The 26785-nt window shown below is 29.9% G+C and overlaps 2 protein-coding genes across 2 annotated transcripts in view; one reads left to right on the forward strand and one right to left on the reverse strand.

Annotated features, from left to right (window-relative positions):
* Positions 1 to 22047, forward strand: part of LOC107447456 (corticotropin-releasing factor-binding protein) — a 74450-nt gene extending 52403 nt beyond the window's left edge. Inside the window, exons 3-8 of the mRNA XM_016062376.3 lie at positions 3543 to 3703; positions 6658 to 6868; positions 7027 to 7208; positions 13699 to 13807; positions 15873 to 16040; positions 21566 to 22047. Of these exons, the coding sequence (XP_015917862.2) occupies positions 3543 to 3703; positions 6658 to 6868; positions 7027 to 7208; positions 13699 to 13807; positions 15873 to 16024 (815 nt within the window). The 3' untranslated portion in view covers positions 16025 to 16040; positions 21566 to 22047. The remainder of the gene's footprint in view (positions 1 to 3542; positions 3704 to 6657; positions 6869 to 7026; positions 7209 to 13698; positions 13808 to 15872; positions 16041 to 21565) is intronic.
* Positions 22048 to 25023: 2976 nt separating this feature from the next.
* The window catches only part of LOC107447462 (mucin-3B), a gene marked incomplete in the record, with an annotated part of 147174 nt that continues 145412 nt past the window's right edge, over positions 25024 to 26785 (reverse strand). The window contains 1 exon segment of the mRNA XM_071179820.1: positions 25024 to 26351. Coding sequence (XP_071035921.1) covers positions 26169 to 26351 — 183 coding nt within the window.

Raw genomic sequence — 26785 nt, forward strand, 5'->3', positions numbered from 1 at the left:
TACAGCTAAGGTAGTCTTGGAAGCAGAGATCTGAGAATAACAGGTGATTTAGTGAAACTCTAATTAGGAATTGGACAAACAATTGCCCAACGGAGTGTCATAAATATTTTACGTCATGCTTAATTAAATTAACATTTCAAAAATATCTAACTGATTTAACTTCTTTAGGGAAATAGTTAAGTGAAATTGGCAGAAAAGTAAAATAACTATTAAATTCTTAAGTAAAATTCAGGAAAAAAGTACAAATATAATTTTATATTCAATAATTTTTCGTTTCTAAAATAGTTATGAAGAGAGTAACTTATATAATAATCGACTAAACCTTTTTTATTTTTTCTAAAATTTGTTTGAAACTAAATGAATTTTAAACTTCCATTTTTCATTCGAATTTTAGAATATACTACCATTAAAATCAAAGTGGATCAGATATGAAGTTTGATGACACTAGTGCCGTAATTGTCTCAAACTTAAATCATTTTAGTTACTCAAGTACTCCTAGTAAGCTCACATAGCGTTTGGTTTCAAAAAAGAAAAAAAAAGGCCGTGGTAGAGTGGTTAGTGAATCAAACTCCAGTCCGAATGGGCAGAGATTCGATCCTCAACTCTGCAAAAACCCACCGAATACATGCCAAGTACGTGCTTGTAAAGACTGTGGGATCGAAAGTCCAGTGATCGGTAGCTGACCAGTATCATAAGTAAAGGCGTCTGGAGAAAATTTTCTTCCTTTCAGATCTATGACTAAATTGAGGAAGTGGTCTCACGAATGAGTGGTGCTGTCATCTATCCGTGGGGTTCTGCGTCAAGATGTACTTTCACCTTTACGGTGCTCTCTCATTAAACGGAAGGCACTTCGCAGAAGACCGATGACTGGCGAGCTTGACCAGCCCAAATATCATTATATACAACAACAACAAAAAGAAAAACAAACAATTGAAAAAATAAGACTGGCGATTGGAGTACCTGGGGGTCATGGTTAGATTTGTATATACCTAAAAAAAGTAAAGATTGGGTAAACTTCCTTAAAAAAGGATAAAATTCTTAAGATGAGATAAGAAAAGATAAGATTATTTTTTTTTGAAGATTCTTCAGGCATTTTTAAAAATTAAAACTCTTAAAAATAGCACTTATCAAATGTAAACGTATAAAAGTGACTATATTTTAATATTTGAAAAAAAGAAATTAATTTTTGCACTTGTTCCTTTACGGGAAAGGAATTTCGTTGCCACATAGCTCATTTTCACTTTTTATCTAGTTTATAAACTTCATAAGTTAATGTTGATTTATTATTATGATTCTACGGAATACTAATGATTGAACTTACATGAATGTGTTAGTTTTGTTTTCTTCCAAAAAAAAGGATGAGGTTTTTTTTCATGTTAATGGAATACTTATTTTATATTAATGAATATAAATGAAAATTTTTTTTATGAATATTAATGAATATTTTTTTAATGAATATAAATCAATATCTATTTTAAATAAAATTTTACTGTAAAAGTGACTATAATTAATTAGCATATTTTTATCTTTCATAATCTGAAATATTTGTCTTGTCTATAATATTTGTGTAATATGAAACGATAGTTATCCCTATTAGCATTAGTTATTTATAATCATCCCGAAATTTGGTATCATTCCATATTGAGCGTCATTCATATGCAAAATGTGAGAAAACCATTTGCTAAAATTAAGACAAACTTGGTTAAACTTGGTTTCTTAAACATTTTACCCAATTTTTCTATTCTAGTTTACTTAAAAAAATTTATGTCAATGGTTGTATTAGTGTTTCTAATCAATATAAGTCTTAAAAGAATCAAGCTTGAACTTAAAAACAGTTATACGCTTGAAAGTGAATACTATAGTGAATTTGCCCTCCTATATTTTATTTTTGTTCTATAACCGTCGTTGAACAGCGGACCCAATTTTCGGGCTTACGACTACTAATGTTCAACTCCGTAGCCTTGTAGTTTTGAACTCAATCCAGAAGACGAGGGAACTCCTGGATCAAGTATTGGGAGAAATTTGCCTCCAAAGAGGACTTTTTGATGGAACTAACCAGCATTTGAGTTACATGGAGAGAAAAACTTCGAAAACCTCCCACGGTTTGACAGACGGCAAGACAACTTTAACCCATGATTCTTCTACCACTTAGGATGCTTAACGTCAGCACTGTGGTTTGTGAAAGCTGGATGCGGAATTCACATCGACTAGCCATAGCTGGGATTCGAACCCGGTTCACCTCATTGGAAGGCGAACGCTCTATTCCCTGAGTCATCACGGCTCGCCTCTGCAAATTTATTATATTTTTTTTCATTATTACCGCTTAGATATCAATTATAAGACACTAATTTGGGTAAATGGTCCATGCTTAACGCATTATCAATACAAGAGAAACTTTATTAAGCGAAATACCATATAAAGGAAACCCAATTTCATATTTTGTAAGTTCATTACGTGCACCCTACCATTGAGTAGGGTTAAGAGGTATATGTGGCAACAGAGAGGATAGAACCCTTAACTTGTTGTCTGCAGGGAAGTGCGTATGTTTCTTTGCTAAGGTGATCATTCAGACTTGAAATACTAGGTCGCATTACAAAATGCCTTCCCTATATCGTCAAATTGTTCTGTAATAAGTATATCTTTCAAGCTAAATTCTGTTATAGTTATTCTTTTATGCGTTATTTAGCATTAAATTTATAAAAAAATATAACTTCGGATTTTCTGCGTAGTTTCCTCCGATTATAAGTAAGTAGTGTTGATGTATTTTTTTTCTCGCTTTTGTGAAATTCCGACAAGATTATACTAAAAATATATCAATTAAAAGGAGAAAAATCTAGTGAAATTACCATACTGTATGGTAAAATCAATTCTGGTAAAACGCATGATTCTTTTAAAGAAGGCTAAAATATTCAATATTTAAATCACAGCATTTGGCAATATTTGCTTTATGGTAACGGTTAACTGGAAATTTTGTTTTTAAAAATTATAATTCTTAATCCACGCATTTAGCAAAAAATACAAAACTGAAAGATACATTTAACTGAATAAATGGTCTAAGATATAACGGTATAAAATTACCAATTGTTACCACATTTACCAAATTTTATCATATTTATAGAAGCATTTTATTGTTAGTTTTACCAAATTTTCTTCCAAAGCGTTTCGGTAAAAACTACCAACTTTTTGGTGTTCTCATAGAGTCCAAAACATTTACATTTTACCATATTCTGGTAGTTTAAGCCATAACTTTTTCTCAGTCTAGATTTAACTATTACAACAAGCTCCTTTTAAGCCTTTATAATAGATAATTAGACCTTTGTAATAGATAATGTTTGATTGACCCTGTTACTACTTTCGATATTTGAAAAATGATTTTACTACTTCAAACACTGTACTTTGTATTACACTGTATGTAAATGAACTTTGGTTAAGTTGATTAACATAAAGAGAGCAAAGTACATGAAAGTTACGTGAAGTGTGTATAAAATGAAAATAAGAATCCCTTTGAAATAACTTTTTAAGTATTCCATTTTATTTTTCAGCTTGCATCTTTGTGAAGTCTGAAGAAGGCATTTATACATTTAATTCTCCTGGTACAGGAGAACAAGTATGTGGTCTGTACATGATAGCTGAAGCAGACAAGCAAGTGGAGTTTGAATTTCAATCATTTGATATTTCTTGTACCAAAGGAGGTTTGCTTAGTGTAAGCCAGTTTCAATATTATCATAATACAAATAGTTATTTACGACATAAATTAGATTTATTATTATATTGACACTCATAATTTTTATTTTTATTTAATTCAAAACTTAAATTATTTCAAATTAAAATAAAATTAAGCATTTTTAGTATGTCTTAAAATTAGGTTACAGGAATTTTACTAGTTATTCTATTATTAACTCCTAACATATAATTTTAAAATCCATACAAAAATTATTAAGTTATAGTAAATTGCATATATATTTATAAAAATGGTTACGGGAATTTTACTAGTGGTTCTGTAATTAACATCCTAGTATATTCGCTTAATCCTTGAAAATTGTGTTTGCAGTTGACTAATGGGAAACATTAGGTACCACTAAATTAAGCATTTACAACCTACATATCTTTTTATAAAAATGGTTACATAAATTTTACTGGTTGTTTTATAATTGATAATCTGACATATACTTTTACCTTAATTAATCTGACATATACCTCAACTTAATTAAGTTTGCAGTTGACTAACAAGAAACATCAGGTACTATTAAAATAAACATCTATACAATACATAGCCATTAATAAAAATGGTCAAGGGAAATTTACTAGTTATTATTTAATTAACTTCCTAGGATATACGTTAAGAATCCTTAAAAATTAATATGTTCACCGTTGACTGAAAGGAAACATTAGGCACAATTAAATTAAACATTTACTAAAAGCAAATCTATTTATGAAAATGGTAACAGAAACTTTACTCATTGTTCAATTATTGATACCCTAGTATGCCCTTTTGGAATATTTAACAAAATTATGTTTGCAGTTTACTAAAAGGAAACATTAAGTAATACATACACAAAATACAGAAATATTTATAAAAATGGTTACAGAAATTTCAATAGTTGTTCTAAAATTTGCAGTCTTATCTCTTATACCATAACAGAGACGATAAATTAATTTTTAAGAATTTAATTTTATATTTAATTATAAAAGCATGTAAATAAATCGGATATAAATTAAAACAACCATCTTTTGGAGTATTTTGTTTTTCAGTGAGAAACTGCTATTTAGTTCACTGTAATCTATCTATTATTTTATCAATTTCAAAATTCCATACTTTCTTAAAAATATAAACTAAACATTTAATTTGTAGACGTAAAAATTCTGAAATCTTAAGAAAACTTGAACAGTGCTTTGCTGTAAAATCTTTCTAGCAGAAAGAAACTGTTACAAAATGCTGTGAAAAGTTTAAGGAATAACAACTTAAGTCTTCAGATTTCATTTGAAATCTTCTTTCAATTCAAGTAATATTTGTTCTCTGAAATCAAAATGTAATTACATAAGGATATAAATCTGCTTTCAAATGAAAATTTGTGGTTTAGTTTGAAAGAGGATCTTAAATTTCATCAAATAAAAATAATTGCAAAAGTTTCAAACAAGAGATTAACGGTTATTTAAGAAGTTTGCTTTGTTACAATGGGTAGTTCTCAAATGGGAGGTAATGTGTAGAACAGATAATTTTCGGCCAGTAAAGTGAAGTATATTTTGAAATATTATTTGCATTTGCTTAAAATGAATATATTGTAATACATAAAACTATTATTTCGGAGATTCTTCATCATTTGATAGTTATTTCATTACAAAAAAAAACAAACATAGATAACAAAAGTCTACTAAGTTGAAAGCGTTATTTTATTTAATTCGTATTATTGTATTAGCTAACGAGAACATATTTTGAAATAAATTCTTCACCTCTTTTGCTAAAATAGTTTTCAACCTTTCTACAACCTTTGTTTTCAACCTTTTCTATTTCTTTACACTAATAACATATCAGAATATTTGTTTAGAATGTTTTTGCTTATGTGTGTGTCGTAAATTTTAACTTAATATGATTAAATTAAAAAAAAAAATCAAAATTGAGTTTTCAAATTTTTTAATTTAGTCTGGCTTATATTAGCTTCTAGAGACTTAATCTTAAATTTGGACACGAAGAACGTGACCATTTTCTGTCAAGAAATCAATAAGTCATCGATTACCATCCACTTTCGGAAGTTTGACCATTCAATTATCTTTCATATATTTTTTATTTTATTTGCTTTTTCAGTTTAACTATTTTGTATTCTTGAAGCATTGCTAATTTCCTTTCGAATCGCATTGCGTGGTAATTATATAGAAAATTGTGCGTTATCACTTTTTTTACTCATATCCATTGGTTCCATCTGAATTTTTATTTTACATGACTCATACTCTCGTAGCATTAATGATTTCTAGATTCTTATTACGCAGTATTTACGCATCAAATATTCGTTGTAGCAGTTTTTTACTCCTATCCATTGCTTCTATCTGAATTTTTATTTTACATGACTCATACTCTCGTAGCATTAATTATTTAATTTAGATTCTTATTACGTAGTATTTACATAACAAATATTCGTTATAGCAGCTTTTTACTCCTATCCATTGGTTATATCTGAATTTTTATTTTACATGACTCACACTCTCGTAGCATTAATTATTTAATTTGGATTCTTATTACGTAGTATTTACATAACAAATATTCGTTATAGCAGCTTTTTACTTCTATCCATTGGTTCTATCTGAATTTTCATTTTACATGACTCATACTCTCGTAGCATTAATGATTTCATTTAGATTCTTATAACGTAGTATTTACATTACAAATATTCGTTATATCAGCTTCTTACTTCTATCCATTGGTTCTATCTGAATTTTTATCTTACATGACTCATGCTCTCGTAGCATTAATGCTTTTTTTAGATTCTAATTATCCAGTTTTTCAATAAAAAAATATTCGTATAGCTATTTTTTACTTTTATCCATTGGTTCTATTTGGTTCTCGTAAAATTGTGAATTCATTCTGGAATTTTATTATGAAGTAAAACAAATCGTGACAAACTATTAACAGACATGTTACAAAACTTGTTTTTAATTTCTTAGGTTATAGATGGCTGGGAGCTGAATGGTCAGTTCTTTCCCAGTCCAGAAGATCACCCTGTACGAGCTGAAAACAGATTTATAGAGTTCTGTGGTAAAATGAAACCTAGAAGAAATTTCAAGACGTCCCAAAACGTTGGTCTAATAGAATTTCGAATACCTGCGAAGGGTCAAGGCTTTTCTGTCCATGTCAAGTTTCATTCCAATCCTAAACGTAAGCATCTTCCTTTTCCTACACTAGAAAATTTTTTAAAATTGTTATCGTATCAGTGTATTCAAAATAACTAACATTAAATACTTCTTCAATTTAAAAAAAAATGTAAATGTAGTTGTAATGTTTATGTTAAGGGAATTTTTTAAATATTTATTTAGCTTGTAACGCTGTTCTACAAGATCCTCAGGGTACATATACTCTGAGAAACTACAACCGGAAATCGAATTGTAGTATATCTGTCATTTTTCCTTTGAGTGTAAATATATTGGCAACATCAGTTGGCGTACAAAGTGGATGGCCTCAAAAAACATTGGATATTGAAACTGGATTACTTACAAAGGTAATAAATTCATTTCATTAGTTCTATTTTATCTCGTATTTATTTTAAAGTTTCATTTAAAACTTGATAAACTAGTTAATTGGTTTTGCAACGCATTTTTATTTTGATCAGCTTATGAAGAAATGGGAATTTTTATTTTCCTTTTATGAAAGATAGTTGGAAATTAATTTTCATGGAATAATTCGCTTTTCATATAGCCTTAGAAAGTCTAATGATGTGCATTTTTGCATTTATTGAATTTTATTGTTGATAATCGAAAAAACAGAAGTTACAATTTTTTTAAATTACATTATTCAAAGCTTTCAAACACATTCAAGAGCTTTTTGGTGAAACATTCATTGAGATTAATTTGAATTATGCATGGTATTCATGGCAAATTTCCTCATGCATTTTAATCTGGTATTATTTCCAGCTAACTTCACGTTTTCCGTTCTGTGGAAACTAAGAGAGATAATTTTAGCTCAGGTGCTTAATCATGATAGAGAACAATAATTTCCATAAAAAAATTGTGATAAGCAATTATTCATATTGACATATGAAGAAACTAATGGCTGAAAGCGCTTCAATAAGTTATTTTTTTCCTTATAAATTATAAAAAATTATGACAGTTCTCCATTCTTATTGAGTATAAAAATCACATGAGCAAAGAACAAAGAAGAACCAAATCATTGTCTCTTGGTGAACATAGGTACGAAAACACTGTGGACCTAACTGACTAATTTAAAACGCTCCCCGACCACTGGCTCGCTCGTTACATCTCAAAGGATTTCTCTCACAGGATTTGTCAAATATTTTAAATTATAAGATTTTTATAGCTTGCAACTTTAATCAATCCAAAAGCAGTCTTATCACGCGTTTTCATGAATTATTTATCCTTGGTTTCCTATGCTAGGTAATCATAAGTAAAATTAAAGTAACCGAATTCATGACGTATGGTGATGACGTCACCGAACTCGTCTTAAGGCTCGCTTATAGTGGGAGCTGGACCGTCCGCCATTATGGAGCAAACAAGTTCGCTAGTTACGTTGTGTTAGCATTCGCATGAGAGTTTGAAGCCCGTTTAGACACTTAAAATTATTTATATGGGTAATTGTGCATCTATGAATTGGGTGAACAGTTTAAGAAGAAAGGTTTTCTAATGTTAAGATTTCCATCAGATCTCGAAAGAAAGAAGAAATGGGTAATAAATTGAGGAAGACATAATTCGCAGTCTGGAGGTGGAGCTCGCTTATGTGAGAAAATACTCATTTATTTATAATTTATTTACTTATGTATGCAGTATACAGTATGTAGTATGTTTCTTTAAAAATGAATAAGCAAACAACTTTTATGGGTTACTTGAATTGTTCAATTATAACTATATATTAAATATAAGAATTTTCATAGAAAATTAAATTTATCAAGTAAATATTTATTAAAATATGACTTTTAAACAACATTTAATAATTTTAAGTGTTCATGTGCAAAAATCCAATAAATAAAGGCAAGAGATTGGCTGAATAAGTATTCACCAAACTTCTCTCAGAATCGCCAAATTTTGTTTTAACGTTCAAGTAATTCCTTCTGTTTTGTTAAAAATAAATATTTACCTGTTTCTAATTGTGCTTCATTTTGATTCACTAATACGTCTATAAAATAGTTATCCTTTTAATCCTGGCTCATTTAAAATTTTAGTTACTTCTAATATATCGCTTAAAGTTCAAACGGTTTGTTTGCATTAATAATAAGAAATCTATTTAATATGCGATCTTTCATACGTTTTTAGATCTATAAATGTTTATTTTTTTTAAAAAAAATTCCTGCGATAAATTTCTGAAATGATTAGTTTCTGTTGTGGAAAAGTTTAATGGGAGTATGTTTGCCAAATATTTAAACTCTGAATCGTTTAATGTGGTTTAATTTAGTTATGACAATATAAAACAGTATTTCACGTTTTCTTGCATGTCCATTTTTGTAGAATACCAACTTAAAGTAAATAGGAAGGATGGTAGCAAAAAATTGAGATTTCCGAAAAACAAAGTAAATCGATGTACGCAAACAAGCTTTTTCTTTAGGAATTATCCTAATTTAGATTGGCGTCGCTTTTAGCTATAAGTTGCCAAATATGTAGCTCTTCAGCCTTGATGAAAGTTTTTGCTCCGAAATGGCGGACGTGTCGGCCTCCTTAATTCATGCGCTCTAGTATTCTAAAGGGTATATGAATCATCGTGTTTCTTACATTAATATTTACGCGTTAATTAGGGAGGGTTTCTATAAACTGAAATAATGGAAACTCAACAATAACTAATAATATATATTCATAATTATCTTTTAAGCCGTGGGAAAATTGTGGTAAATTCACAATATCAGTTCAAATTTTACCATATAATTAAACTTTCATTTGGTGAGTTGAGCTTCTAACTCAGACTATGGTAAATATAATAGTGTTAAGCCACACAGAAAAAATACAACAAATAATAATAATATAAAGATAATGTATTAAATGCCATAAATGTGTAGTATGGTGACGATGGGTACTTATCAGCTTTAGAGAACGGTAAAAACTTATTACCACAATAAATACATTAAGCACTTATATTAGTATGATAGGTTCCCATTACTAAAGTACTTATAATGGCAATGGCAGCAATATTTAATATCATGATTAATTAAGCAGCAATCGCGCCAATAGTAATTTGGCAATTTTTTACGACCTTCGAAATAATTACCAATATTAGTTCGTTCGCAAAAATAATTAAAAAACCTATATTAGCTTGTTCGCCAAAAATTATTATAAAAGTAATAGTGACGTTAATAATTATTTTCGAGAATTACAATTAATTAATTTCAGTAATTGGTACAAGTTGGAATGAAAATTAATTTTATACTAAAAAGTTAAAATAATGGAGAAAAGGTACTTATTCATCTAGAAAGACCATTAGAAATCGTTCATTATTATTGACACCAATGATGCTAAATTAATTTTAGTAATTGGTACTACTGATATTATATTAATTGGTGTTCTTAATAGGTACTAAGTATAATAATATTGGTACCGAGACACCTATCATAAGCACATATTGTGGAACTGTGTTTATATAGTCTAACAGAAGGGAAAACTACCGGTGAAAATTATTAACTGAGGAGTTGATCCCGAGCAATGGCATTATGCCAAATGATATTGAATACAATTATTTTTTTCAGATGGGATGAACTTCTAAAAATATATTTGACTTAATCTCATAACATAATACTAATAATAAATAATAATATTTAAAATCTAGTAATAAAATGTAAAAATTCTAATTGTTTTAGCTTAAATAATTGTGTCGGTATTTGTTTTACAGTTTTGTGCACGATTTCACAGTGTTGATTAATAGCGGTTTAAAGATTATTTATTTTTTCACCCGCTATGAAGAACGGGTATTCAACTAGTTGTATAATAACTATATGAGCTATTCAAAAGTAGTTAAGCTATAAGCACGTAAATTACTATTTAATTTTCACATCTGTAACCCTAAAACGGAGTCGTATTAATTTTCTAATTAATACAAACACATTCATTCGGATATAATTAGAGAACATTCGAACTTGAATAATTATAATGAGTATATCGTATAACATTCGTTCGAATGATTTGGTAATGAAATTGAATGGGTTTCTGATTATCCTACTCATTTCAATAATTGATATAGTTCGTTGGTTTATGAATATTCACCATAAATATGAATTAAGGTGAGTTAAGGTAACTAAATCTGCGATGTGACTTCTATTTGCCAGGGATATTTAAATTATTCAAATTACAGTATAAGATAAAGTGAATTACATTAACAGTAACTGTTAGCTTTAAATGAACACAGTTTAAATCAATAACTATGATTTTTCTTCGTTTATTAAAATAAAAACTGCTGAAAATATTGAGGAGTAATTCGCGTGAAGATTATCGATTTTGACTAATTTTAGTGTTGAGCCCATTTTCCCTATTTGATTTGGCCCTATTTTCCTATTTATTCTCTCATCTTCTTTTTTCTAACTTAATTTGAGCTATAGATTGCTTGAACCGCCATATGCAAGGGCTCTACTTTTTTTCAAATAATTTTATTTTATTACCGTTGTTGAACAACGGACCCGATTTTGAGTTTTATCTACGTTCAACCTCGTAGCCTTGTAATTTTATATCCAATTTAAAGTACAAGAAAACTCTTGGATGAAGCATTGGAACAAACTAGCCTTCACAGAGAACTTAGTGGTGGATCTTACCAGCATTTGTGGAGATTAAAAGTAGGAAATCTTCGCAGACTTATCCCGACTGTAATGAGGTTCTATTCTGGACAAGTCATGGATGTTGTTTCATTCTCTGTACTATCTGTCCTGTCTCTGTATGTTGGCCCACTTAATATGGTGCCCCTGTAAGAATGGTCAACAAATCTGCCCTTCAGATGCCTGTATGATGAAAGGTCATTCCACAGGTGGGAAATGCAAAAAAAAAGTAATGAGGTTCTAACTCATGAACCCATTACCGTTGGGGAAATTTTATGTCAGCACTGTGGTCGGTGTATCAGAATTTGAATTCGTATCGTTCGGTAGCAGAATTCGCATCAACCGGACATTGCTGTGATTCAAACCTGGGTCCCCACGAACGCTCTATCCTCAGAGCCAACGTGTTTCTTTTCAAATTATTAACATCATCATTAAGATCATTATTTTTTAATTAGTAAAAAATGTAATAGGTTTCATATCTGAAAGCTGCCTATTACTGAGCGCCAAGACGCAAATTGTTTGATAATAAATTTTTTTTCATTCAAATAAAGTGTTTGGACTAGCGAATTTATATGACTGAAAAATAATATACGTTAAAATTTGAGGACAAATAATTTGTGCAATTAAGTGTATGAGTAATTTACGATATAATGAAATAACAATAAAACTGTTAGCGAAATCTTATTCTAACTTCCAACAGTCAATGAATTTGTTAAAATTTGAAACCACATATTTTGTCTCCTAGTTTAATAATTTTAAATCTGGAAGGCAATATAATTTATGTAATTTCGAGTTTTAATAAACACTAAAATCAAATTTCTGATAGCTATTTCCTTAAATATAAAATATTGAAATTTTGCAATTGCATAAAAATATTAAACGTACCTTGTAAATAATAAGATTATTCTTCTACAAAGACAATTAACTAAATTTAGCTAATTCTAGAAATAACGAAGCAAAGAAATAAAAAATTCTTACGCAATAAAATTGAATTATAATTAATCATTGTCTAATATCAGATGATTGCCTTAAAGTTTTTATAGTTCATAATTGAATTCTGGGCAGGTAATAAAATTAGAGAGCAAAAAAGGATTTCTTTTATTTGTAATTATTTCCAAGAATTAGATATTTTCTTTAAACATGAATTACTGAACTATTTATTTTATGCATTGCTATTTAGTGGTTTCTTAAGCAAAAGTGAGAAAACGTGTTGATAATTTTTAAAATTATCTTGGTAGTGAAAGACATTTTAACATATAATAAAACTTTTATTTATAGTTAATTCTTTTATCCCTTGACACATAGAAAAGAAAAAGAGAGGAATGGACTTGTTCTCTAATACTGCATAATTATTCGCAAATAATTTATGTTACATCTGAAAAAGTACACATGGCTTTTCTTTGTGTTAGAGTTAGGAACTTTTATTCAAAATTGATTTATATTTAGAAAACGAATGTTAAACTGGTTTTAATGGAGTATTATAAATTTAATGTTAATTAACAAATTTAATAGCATTTAAATTTATTTTGTAATGACAATTCCGTGATAGTTTTGACGTTACGAAATTTTTTTTTGCGAATCTCTTTAAGACTCTAACACGTAAAATTTTTTTTGCATGAATAATTTAAATTTTGTTTTTAAAAATAAAATGCTAAACTAGCGGCTCTTACTAGTTTTACTTACATGTCATTTATTTAACTAATTTTTGTTCGCTTCTTTCCCTGAATACTTTAATATTGACAAATGATTCCTTAATGTAAAGTTTTTTGAACCATTAAGACATCATTATGCATACTGTGAACAATTGTGGATGAAATTATGGCACAAGGTACTGGTATACTGTATGCCGCATCCGTAAAAAGCAAAAAAATCCATTTTTACCGTAAAATTTTATACCGTAATTTTTACTGTTATATTTATTTAATTACAGTGATTCAACGATTTTGCATTAAATATTTCTCTAAAAATTAAGGCATATCAGATTATCAGATTGTTTCTTACGTAAAAATTTACGTTAAAAAGGGACTTTGCTGTAAAAAATGTACTGGTACAAAGTGTGACGTTACTTTATTCCCTAATCTGAATTCTGGAATTTTTTACAGTGTAAATATACTAACGTCAGTAATGACCTTCTAATGAATGTCTTATTACTACATGATTATTTGTTGGTCCTATATCTTATTTGCTTCTTTTTAATAATATATTAATTCTGAATTACTAAAATTCGAAATATGCTTAATTTTTATTTTAGTGCCGGAAACGAGGAATTCATGATTACGTTGAAATTCGAGGAGGAGATGGTTTGGATCCTAATCTTATGAAAGTGGCTGTCGACTATTGTGGAATGCGATCTCTGCCTAGTAAGTTAAGTTTTTTTAAAAACTCTTTTTAACACATTTGAAATTAAAACTACTGTTTCAAAGTGATGAGATAGTGAGAATTACTATATATATATTCATTTTTTTTTAAAATTCTGATTTTTACGCTCATCTGTTAATAAACAATATTTTTTTAAGTAATTACCATTAGGAATTTGAACTGTTTAGGGTATATAAGGAGACGGTAAGTTTTTGTTTTTCTGTTTTTTTAATTTAGAAATTGTGTAATTGTTTTTTTTGTTATTCTGCATCAGTACCTTCAAGAAAGTTGTCGCCAAGAATTGGTAACTGAGCAGCCGCAAGTGAAAAAAATTAAGCTTCAGAACTACAAAACTGAGTTCAAATTGTAACCACTACCAAACAAGCCATGATAAAAAGTGATTCATACAAGTGGGACAGAACTGGAAGAGGATGAGGTCAAGCAAATTATTGTAGGGTCGAAAATGTCATTGTAAAACACTAGGGCTGCGTTGCCAATAAGAGCTTCTTGTGAGCATTTAACGCGAATTTTTATTCATATAAATTATTTTAATTTTACGTTTTTTAATAATTATTATATAAAATTGCATTTAAATAAACACAAATGGATATTTTATTGCATTTTGGGAAATAATGGGTGTAAATGACGAATTTTTTGAGCTCGTCAAGTTGAAACAGGCATTGATAGTGGAATAACCCTTGTTTATCTATGTGCACCTGCCGACCAGGTGGTTGAGAGGTCGCGTGCCTGACTGTGAAGCCAATGATTGCAGGTTCGAATCTCACTCAGGAAATCAATGTTTCACTCTGTGTGTTGTTCTGTGATGTGTAAATGTGGCCTACCCTATGGTATGCACGGGTCTACGGGCCAATGTGCTGGGGTTAATGTTGCTCGCCTCCGTGACTTTTGTTCACAGTTTTGTTTTGTTTTGTTCATTAATGTTTTGTTCCCACCGGTTAACGTTAACTGAGGAACACATCAGGCATTTTCCAAGGCAAAAATCGAGAGTTCAGAGAAAACTGTTCACGTCCAATAAAGCTGATTTTAAATCTAATATATATAATTCTCTTACGTGGCTCCCAAATTTTGGGTGTATTTCATTTCCGCCGGTGGCAACGTTTGCTTTGTTTTGTTTACGTTACCATTTCTCTTACATGGCGAATCGACCAATGATTGACGCTAAAAATTTCGCATGCCAAATCTAGCTGAGGTGGCTCAACATATAGTGCTTTTAAAAACGGAAACTGAAATAACCAGAGAGCATCAGCTGCTGCAATCTTATACTATTAACCTGGGCAGAAGTGAGTAGTCTTTGCCGATAGATCTCTATTTTAGTATTTTGTCGAAAGCACTTTTTTTCAAAAAATTTTTATATTACGAATTTATTTGACGATTTTTGATTTATATTACGAATTATACTATAGCACATTTCTAATAGGTTTAACGAATTACATGTCATTTATTTGAATTCAAATTTATTTTAAGGACTTAGTATTTACTAAAAATATGTAATTTTTTTTAAAAAGAAGTTTTTATATGGATTTGAATTATTGTTTTGAATTCTTAGAATTTTGTGCATTTGCAATGTACCTAAGTTAGTAGCGAGCGAAGCGAGCTTGGTTTGCGAAGCAAACCATTTGAGAATGCGTAGAAATTTTCAGGGGTTGGCGAGTGTTAGCGAGCAGGGGGAGCAGCCCACTAGTAAAAAACAAATTTAAGCACGGAAAGGGATTTTTTTTAAATAGCATAGTGCACCTTTTCTGAGACGCAACTTTCGTGGGAGGGTGCATTACCGTTTTTCTATGTTATTAATTTGTAAAAATTTAGTCATCATAAAAAAAAAAAATATTCAATCCAATTGCAATTTTTGTTTAAAAAAAAGAACGTAGACCGTTCATCTCGCTTAATCTCCAACGAAGAATGAGAGGTAACCTCGGGGTTAGGTGAGTGAAGCGAGCAGTGAGTGGAGTTGTTAAAAAATAGCTACTTGAGAGAAGAAAAGAATAAATTTTACGGCGCGAATCTATTTGAATTTAGATTTTTCTTTTAAATTTATTATCTTTCCAGGTGAAACTCCGATTACCGTGGCTTGTGGTAACACAGCTGTTCGACTGATATCAAGTGGGCATTTTGAGAACTCCATCACTTTCAGTTTTGACATCCCCTCGGATTTTTCATCACTTGATTTAGTCTGCCCATCTTTTCTGTCAGTTCTCTGAAGCTGAAACACTCGAGGTAATGTAGTGTGCCATGAATAAGAAATATATATCATCCTGAATATCTTTTGTTCCAATGACCGGATTTTTGCAAACTAATTGCTAATCTTAAAGGTTAAAAAACGTGAAACGTAAAATGTGGTTATTAATTAACATGGACGATATTACAATATCAGACACAAAAACATATATTCTCTGAATAAACATAGTTTTTTATTGTTGATGGATTTGGATTTTTCATTATTATAATATTAGAAGTAATTGTGAAATGGATTTTTATTACCATCACTTGGGTCATTTGAACTAATTAGTTAGATAATTAACTGAACCATTAAGGAAACACTTCGTGAAAATGTGATTAAAACAAAAGTTATTTAGAGTGATATCTTTTTTCTGTGCGCTGTGCATTCTTTAATATAACTAATATTCATTTAAAAATTGTGAGTACAAGTACTGGATAAAAATTACGGAAGGAATTTTCCGCCATGACACTAAAAGACTTTTCGAGTTGAAGTCACGTTGTTCAGCCTTTTATTATTTCAAAAAAATTCTTTTTTCAGTGAGTATAAAGTGACTAAATTAGGATTAATAAATTGTTAATTAATTATAATAAAATTGTTCTTAAAATTGTTAAACATTAAAACTGTGACGTACATTAAAGGTAGAAGGACGTATGTTAGGTACGTCACGTTTATTAGATATGGAAAAAGTATCTTAAGGTTGAAAAGACACTCATAAAGTGAAGAAAAACATATATTAAGCTTGGAAAGGCGTATTTTAGGGGTGAAGAAACATATATTAAGTGTGGAAGGACATATGTTAAGATTGAAAGCACGTTTATTAGGTGTGGAAAAAATATCTTAAGGTTGAAAAGACACTCATAAAGTGTGGAAAGACATATATTAAGCTTGGAAAGGCGTATTTTAAGGGTGAAAAAACATATATTAAGTGTGGGAAGGCGTATATCAAGTATGAAAAGGCGTTTATTAAGATTGAAAAAAACGTGTATAAAGCGTGACAAATGCACATTTAAGTGTGGAAATGCATAAATGAAGTGCGAATAAATATAAAAAGTGTATGGTAAAATTAAGGGTAAAAGAAACGTATATTAAGAGTGAAACGGGTGTATATAAAGAATTAAAAAAAACATATATTAACTGTAGATAGACATGTATCAAGTGTGGAAAAACGTGTATTGTTGGTGAAAAGAATTACACAGAAGAGCCATTACATTTTGACCACCTTGCTAATAACATGTAGGACCACCTTTAGCCCTCAAAACTGCTAGCACCCGCTATGGCATTGATTCCACAAGGTGCTGATAGGTAGTCTGAGGTATCTGGTACCAAGCGCTCACCTAGGTCCTGCAATTCCCTCACATTGCGAGGAGGTAGCGTGGCAGCACGAATTTGATTTTCCAAGTAGGACCACAAATGCTCTATTGAATTAAGGTTAGGTGAATTTGGGGACCAAGACATGACTTGAAAGTCACTGGAATGTTCCTCGAACCAATCCATGACGATTTGACCCTTATGACATGGTGCATTATCCTGTTGGTAAACACCATCCCCCGCAGGAAAAACTGTTTCCATGAATGGGTGAATCTGGTCTGCAACTATGTTCAAGGAGCTTACAGACGTCAGGGATTGTTCTATGAGGATTATGGGTCCTAATGTGCCCCCATGAAAACATTGTTCCTGGGCGAAAAACCATGAAAACCTGGGCGAGCCCATTGTTACAGATGGAGGGTGGTCACAATGTAATGGCTCTTCGGTGTAGATTAAGAGTAGTAATTTTCGGATATTTTCAAAATGACGCAAGCAATAAACACTGTGGCATTTTCAAATTTGCTTAGTTATTTTTTAGTGTAATGAGTATCACAATTGTTTTTTACTTTTTTAACCCTATAATTTTTTAAATATTGTTTGCTCATTCCATTCTTTGTTTAAAAAATTATGCTTTTCGCCTTTTTTTAGCCATAAATTTTATTTTTTTGCAATGTCAATATCGTCTGTATTATCACATATTTTAAAAGGCGTCTTTTCCCTTTGGATATATAATGAGACCACAAGGAGCTTAATTTTCTTTTCAAATTTATGGAAATATCTTATTTTGATTAAAAATATACTGCCAGAAGTTTCGCGTACATAAAATACTTTCTCCCCAATGCCTTTCTCTAGTTTATTTTTCTCTTAGAATCCATAATAAATATTCCATTAGCATATTATTAATTGCAAAATTTTCAAACAGTAATTAATTTGAGTGTAAGTTTTGCGTCAAAAGTATGTAAACATTAGGAGAGCATGAATACATTAAACCCCTTTAATAAATAAAATATTTTTCAGCGGGTACATAGAGATTAATTATGTCACTCCTTGGAAATTATTATTGATTGTTTAATTGGTGAATAGCCTTTAAAAATCGACCCTCTTTCTCAGACTTTAAAATTGATCTCTAAATAAGCTGGAGTTAGAAAGTGCTTTTATGCTATACTCTTGGGGCTAAGGGTTTTATTTTACAGCAATTTTTTTAATTGATAACAGGTGTTATTAAGATATATTTCAAGAGTGTTACATTTTTATTTTATAATCAAATCACGGTGATATAAAATGAGAACATATCTTTAGTTTCAGAAAGATTTCTTTCTAACGGACAAAAAAAAACTAATGCACATAGGATGGGCAAGGGAAAGATGGGCATTGATAACAAAATAAAAGTATCGAAAAAATTTCAAAAGATAATTAAAAAATGATCAGTTAGCTTGTTTTAATGATAGTGTTTATATTTATTTTGAAACGAATTCAATTTATCTAGTTATTAAGATATTTTTTTTACATTTTTAATGTACCCGTCTTTACCCACACTATGGGGTAGCTGAGTGTGCAGTGTGGGAAAGATAGATACCCGCAATACAGGACCCACATAAATAGCAATTAAAGGATTCTTGATCTTGATTCATGAAAACATTCGATCCATTTTTATCATGGGTACCCGCAATACAGGGCCACATAAATAGCAACTGGAGGGTTCTTGATCTTGATTCAGAAAAAACATTCGATCCATTTCTACCATGGCTACTTACAATACAGGGCCACATAAATAGCAACTAAAGGGTTCTTGATCTTGATTCAGGAAAACATTCGATCCATTGCTACCATGGGTACCCACAATACAGGGCCACATAAATAGCAACTAAAGGGTTCTTGCTCTTGATTCAGGAAAACATTCGATCCATTTCAACCATGGCTACTTACAATACAGGGCCACATAAATAGCAACTAAAGGGTTCTTGATCTTGATTCAGGAAAACATTCGATCCATTTCTACCATGGGTACCCACAATAAAGGGCCACATAAATAGCAACTAAAGGGTTCTTGATCTTGATTCAGGAAACCATTCGATCCATTTCTACCATGGGTACTTACAATACAGGGCCACATATATAGCAACTAAAGGGTTCTTGCTCTTGATTCAGGAAAACATTCGATCCATTTCTACCATGGGTACCCGCAATACAGGGCCACATAAATCGCAACTAAAAGGTTCCTGATATTGACTCATGAAAACATTCGATCAATTTCTTCCTGCTGCCATTTGGATAAAAGTAGATCATTTCTCTCATTATTTTATCAGAACGAATGTTAAATAATACTTCACTTTCACCCATATTGAGAAGATGGGAAGCTTCGTTAGTCAAATTAATCTATAGTAGTTTTGTAATTTTTAATTATCTGCGATAATTTATTTCAAGAGATTAAAGCATGTGCTCAATAGTTGCTTATTCATGTCAAGAGTTCGAACCCTTTTCAAAACCTTGTTCTTTTTTTACAAGTCTAGTTAACATTAGCGTAATCAGCTATTTTTTTTCTACTCTTTTGCTGAACCTGTGGAACTATTGCTGATTTCGGTAAAACTCAAAACTAATTTTAATGGATTGCATTTTCGAGTAAACAAATTGAATATTTTTATTTTTTATTATCAAAAGGGCCTTTTTTACCAATTTCCCATTAATGATTTATATTGAAATTATCAAGGACTCATATTGCCTGTCCCTTACTTTCAATAGCATGTCCTTTCAAATCGGTGAGAGCTTTTTGCATATCATGGTTATGTGGAAAGACAGAGTGTTAAAAAAGTAAAAAGTATGAAGACTACGTGGAAAAATATATATCTAAACTTTTTTAAGAGAAGAAGAAAAAATATTAAGAAATAAAAAAACTTAGTAAAGTAATTAAAATTAAAAAAAATATTAGAAATTAAAATATCGGAAAGAAAATGAGAAAAAAATATAATCTCATCATCAGCTCATACTATTATATCCGGAAAAAAAGAGTGCTTTCTAATATTTGTATTAATACTGCCAAAGAAGAAAATCTCAATGCAATAGTGTGAGGAGCACCAAAAAAATGAAACGAAAATGGTACATATTAAGCAAAAAAATTCCAAACAAAACATATCAAGTAAAAATTAAATAATAAAAAATAAAAATTCAAGGAAATACAAAATAAACACAAAATGTAATATATAAAGCGAGTAGCGAATTCAAATGTACTAACACTTACCAGCATCTTTCGAAACTGATTTAAAATATTTTCTTAACAAGTTCGCCAGATCACAAAATATGAAAATAGAAGCGTAAATATAGGATAATGGGATCGTTTTAAAGCTCCTTCTTACTAAAGTTCAGAAGCGCGTTTGATTTGTTAGTTAACTTGGATGAGCCTGAAACTGGATGTGTGTTAGATAATAATATTATGCTGGATAATTCCGAGTTTATAATTAATAAAGTTTATTTTTAATTATGAAATTTTAATACTGGTAATTTTGAAGAAGGAATTAATATTTATTGAAAAAAAATTCCTTATATAGTATTAGAAGATTTTTAGCTATGGATTCACCTGAATTGGATTTGCACATGATAAAAATATAAATTTAGCTATAAAAGAAATTTAAATTTATTAATAATTATAACATACAATTAACTCAGTGATTTTATATAGAATTTAAATTACTTTACTTTGATATTCATTGTTCAATTTCGAATGACAAATCTACAAACTTGACTGAAAAGGTATTAATATCTATCTATCTATCTATCTATCTATCTATATATATCTATCTATCTATCTATCTATCTATCTATCTATATATATATATATATATNATACTGCTAGTTATTTGATGTTATGTGGTTTACAGTATTTGCCGTTACAATTACTTAAGCTTTGTTCTCATTTTATAAACTAGGTTATATTGAGAACAATTTTATGGCTTAAATTTCCAAATTATATATATATATATATATGTGTGTGTATACAGAGAGAGAGAGAGAAAGTTTAGATGAAATATTTAATACATTAGTTCGTATTTATTTAAATTATTCATTAAATTAATTAACTCCTAGCTTTAGACATAATAGGACGAAATATATTTCAGATGATGTACAAGCTGCATTAAATTTAGTGATTTGAATTAATTTTAAATAAAATTCAAATTTTGATTAAATGTAATAAATTTAATGATTTGAATTTATATATTTTTAGGTTGTTTCCAGCATCTATTTGAACGTCCTGATTTTCTGTAGCAACACAATTAATATAATAAATGCCAAAATGAAAGAAAAAAAAAGAATGAACCCCCAAAGAGTAAATTCAGTCCATATATTTGTTTATTAGAAATGTCAAATTGTGAATTGGTACTAAAAATATTTGCAAGGACTGTACAGTTAAAAATAAAACAATGAAAAGAAAACTTTGTTTTGGACGTATTGTTTCAGTTCATCAAGTCAAATGTAAACCAAGTAATCTCAGTGTTAATCTGCGTGTGTCAATGTTTTATGATCTAGTCATCAAGTATTGATGTATTTTATCGCACATTCATGTAACTTTAGAGTATTTTGTGTTCTTTTCAGAATTGTACACATTGCTGTCTATCAATGAAAAGTATGAATAATTATTTATTCTTTATTGTGTACTTTTTCAGCCTATCTTTATTTAAGAAATAAAAATTGCAATTTACAAACTTGTTTCGTATTCTGAATTTTTGCTAATTAAACCTCCCACACTTACTTTACCAGCATACTACACTGTTTGAAATTTTGGAGCAGTTTTAACCGTAATATCGCTCAAATCTGCCACAACCATACTGCCGTGCTTCTGAATCTTGGTTAAGAGGTTAAGTGCCGAAACAATTAAACAAAAAGATGATAAAACAATATAAAAATAAAACTTTTTAAAAATTTGATTTCTCAAGAGATATTTGATCAATTTCGCTCAAATTTTGCATTTGGTAGCATGATATTTCTTAAAATAATGTAAAATATTGAATACCTTGTAATTCAAAATTTTTCGACTATTATTAAATTAAATAGGAAAAAAGGATTAATATTTACTAAAAGCTATTCTTAGTATGGTATTATCTTTATATAAATGCATTTTATAATTTAGAGTAAATTTTTTTAAAATTAGCTTTGAAAGCTTTCAAAATATGGAGAAATAAGCAAAAAGTAAAATCAACCTTAAAGGGTTCAAACTTTGAACAGCTTTCCTGTCCAAACTATGAGGACCATTTTTGCTATATTACGGCTATCCTCTATATTTTGAAGGTCAGAAAACCGAATCAGTCGAGAAAAGGTAAATTATTTACCGAAAATCATTTTTGTGTCTAAATTTCTTAACTTAAAATATCGTTTCCACTAACTAATTATCATACTTGAAGTCACTCTCTCGATATAGTATGATTGTGTCCTAGAACATGATAATCCGATAATTAGATAAAACTTATTTAGGGTGTCCGTTCTTTTTTTTCGCGTATTATACATTTTATTTACAAGATAATAAGATGATATGATATTTTAAAACTTTAAGAAACTCAGACATTTAATTTCAAGCTTACTACGAACGATGTAATTTTTATAATATTTTTATGCTTATGTTGACTTTAAAATTGGACATCTCACAACAAGCGTCACCACACACAATATCAAGGTATAACTTGTACCAATACATGGTTCAAATTCAAGTTGCTTAAACTTTGCATGGTAAAGTGATTCTAAGTTGAACCAATTTTTTTTGAAAATGTTAATAAGTTTCAATAATTAAGTAATGTCTTAATTCAATTTGTTAATGATTAAATAAATTGGTTTGGATATAATTTATTCGAGAAATATTTTCCCCCAAATATGTACATACTCGAATTTCACTGATGATTTTAGCATAATTATTTAACAATTAAAGTAACCTATTAGACTTAGTTTTATATAATCTGATTGTTGCGTAATCTGATTGTCCTACCACTGCAATTATTAAATACCAATACACTAGTATATAAGAAATGTTAATTCGATTCTACTTCCCCGTGCTTTTTGATAGATGAAGGTTGATGTTATCGAAATCTCATTCTCCACATTGGTGACCCCGGACTTGATCTGACCATGCCCAGCGACAGTATCGCTCACTTCGACTATAACGCGCCTACTTCGATGGATGGTCCACTGTGAACACTTGACTTGCTATTTGCGATGCGGCATTGCCCCTTTCGCGCTGTTGCTTCTCAGTCTCGATCGCTCACAACGAAGCCTATCCCTACTCGACTGTTAATAGCAAACACTGGAGCCACCAAGCACACAACCTTGAGCTCTCACGATCAGTTTTAAAAATCTGGTGATCTATATACAGCGCTCCAGGTTTCTCACGAAAACAACAATAAATCAACTAAGTGGTATGGTATCCATTTATCGAAATCTTTCACAGATAAAATTCTGGGAAGGGAGTACTGTAGCGTGGCTACCACTACAAATATATTAAATACCAATTCACTATATAAGACCAGTTAACCTGATTCTATCTTAGGGCACCTTCTGATAAGTGAAAGTTGACATTGTCGTAAGCTCATTCTCTGCACTGATTATACATAGTAACCAGATTATACATAATCCCATTAAGCATAATTAGAAAAAACCCATTTGTTGAAAAGTCTTCTAAAATTTTATATTCTTAAATAAAATTATGCGAAAATATAATTTGCTGAATGTTTGAGTTAACTTAACTTGAATATAGTAATTTGAGATTAATTGCACAAATGGAGGGTTGCATGAGTGATATTAAAATGAAAGAAAATAATAGTTCCAACTAACAATAAAGTTAAATTTTTCTAATGGGATACCTACAAGTGACAGAGTGTGGGTACCTGGATTCTGATTCATTGCTGAAACGTGGCATTTGTTTAAGTTAGCAACTGTTCTTTATATTCTATTTCGAGTAAGCAAAGCCCGGCAAGTGCTAATTCTCCTCAGCGATATACACAAAAAATTTTTCACAAAGATTTAAATCCCTTCAGAAAATATTTTTCATACCTAACACAAAGACAGGCATGAAGTCATTTAGAACATAAACAAACTAATTATGCATCGAAGTGACCACGCACACGAAATAAAAATATATTGTGGCGTAACTACCACTACAAATATTAAATACCAAATCACTACTATATAAGACATGTTAACTTGATTCTATCTTGAGGTATCTTTTGATAGATGAAGGTTGACATAGTCGATAATAAAATCCTCCTTCAATATCACAGTTACAATAAAATGCATGAAAAAATAATAAATCTAAGTTAAGTAAAAGACGTAGATGGGAAAAAAATTATATTTTAATAAATTTGACGTGTGATACGGCGTTGTATTTATTTAACTTCACGTTAATTAACATTCTAATTTATGAGGAGAAACTTACCTCAACGTCAGCACGCTATTTTGCTTACAAATAGAGCCCCTGAATTAGTATAGTATAGGAGCCTTACTTACAAATAATCAGCTGGTGCTGACGTCATAGGTCACATGATAGTCATAGGTATCCGTGATAAAGTCACGTCATAGGTATCCGTAATCTTCTAATTCTTGAAGTGAAAGTGTCTATTTTCTTTTTGCTTTAATAGTGAAATAATTTTGAATTCCATGTTTTTAAAACATATTGAACCAAAAAAAAAAGCAACAACGCAATCATACAACAAAAACTTTATTGAGCACTTTGTTACAAAGACGACCTGATAGTGTTAGCTCCTATACAAATCTCCTAAAATGTTATAATACAAATGTTTTTTTTAAACGCCATTTTCACAAAGTCCACTTTTTTAAAAAAAAATACATAATAGCAAACACATTCATGCAAATCTTTGTACAAAATTATTAAACATTGCTCGTAAATTATAAATAAAAGCGTATTGATTAAACGGAGTGCTATTTTATAATTGTCATTTATGGTTCAATACTTGGACCTGACGTTAAGTTATGTCTATTAAAACTTGATAAGAATGACGTCAGTCTCAGAGAAATATTTCAGTAAGTTTTCGAATCTGACGTTACACTTACTTAGTTTTATTGACAAAACTTATCATTGCTAATGTGAACCGGTGTTTGATTGCCAAATGTCTTTTTATCGATTATAATATACGTGAATCAATAGCCTCAAATATCAAAGGAAAATAAATTATATTAAACAGCTCTTTGCAGACAATACTTTGATTAATGTAAAAGAATTTAAAACAAATTAGAACATCCAGAATAAATATGCGATACAAATTTAAAAAAATAATTTAATCAATCTCAATTTTAGTTGGCGTTATATTTAAGGCAAGAAAAATGCAGTTTTCTGTTAGCACTAGAGTTTGTTTCATGGACAATTTGGGGACATATAGCAGACATCATTGTCATGAGGTATTGTCCTGAGGTGTCCTCATGCATCCTGTTGATTGTGACATCGTTAGCACAGTAATTTGTAAAAATAGTTTCAGTTTTGCGTTTGGCAACAAATTGTCCGTGAGAGATTATCAATCATTCATCTCAAAGATGTAAAAATTCGATAGTTTCTGCACGGATTGGCATCATTGCATATTCGCTTTATGCAACAACTCTTAGTCATTAGCACACAAAGATAAAAAACCTCAAACAACATGAGGCTTTTTGTAAATATAAACTCTTTGCACTTTTTGAGGTGTTTAACGTTATTTCGAGTTTTTTTCTTTGCGCATTCCTACATTGTCACTAAAAGTATGTGGCACAAATGGTCAAACGGCCCAATTTTGTGGCACTGACCAATAAGAAGAACAGTTTGATTGCGTGTATTTGACGCCCTGCGTCCATTGTATTTACCAAACGTACACTTGACCATCATACACAGTATAGTTCATAGGTTTTCCGCCAGGCGTCTGTGGAGGTTGACGAGCTCTAGGTATCATGACTGGTGGAGATGTATATCCAGTAGATAAACTCCTATTTAAACTGAGGTCACTTCTTTTGCTACCTTTGTAAGGAGTGACGTCACCACTTTCCTAAGTAAAGCATATGAATGTTAAGATATACCATTTTAAAAAATATATTTTATACCATTTTGCTAAGTAATGTATATGAATGTTAGGACTTAACATTTAAAAAAATATTCCATACCACTTTCTTAAGTAAAGTACATGACTTAAGATTTTAAAATCGATTTTACACCATTTTTCTAAGTAAAGTATATGATTTAAGATTTAAAAAATATTTTGTTAAAACTAAATTATAATATTTCATGCGTTTAAATACATTTTTAAAAATTTAAAGCTATTAATAAATTTATAATATGTATACATTTTCGTCACTGTTTTCTTAATTTAAGCATATACATCTTAAGATTAATTCTTTGAAAAATTTTCAAATTAAAATAAAGTAATTATTTATATACAAAATTTTAAAATCTATAAGTATATGCTTTAAAACTTTATGCATT

This window comes from Parasteatoda tepidariorum, chromosome 4 (genome assembly GCF_043381705.1).
Source record: "Parasteatoda tepidariorum isolate YZ-2023 chromosome 4, CAS_Ptep_4.0, whole genome shotgun sequence".
Lineage (NCBI taxonomy): Eukaryota > Metazoa > Arthropoda > Arachnida > Araneae > Theridiidae > Parasteatoda > Parasteatoda tepidariorum.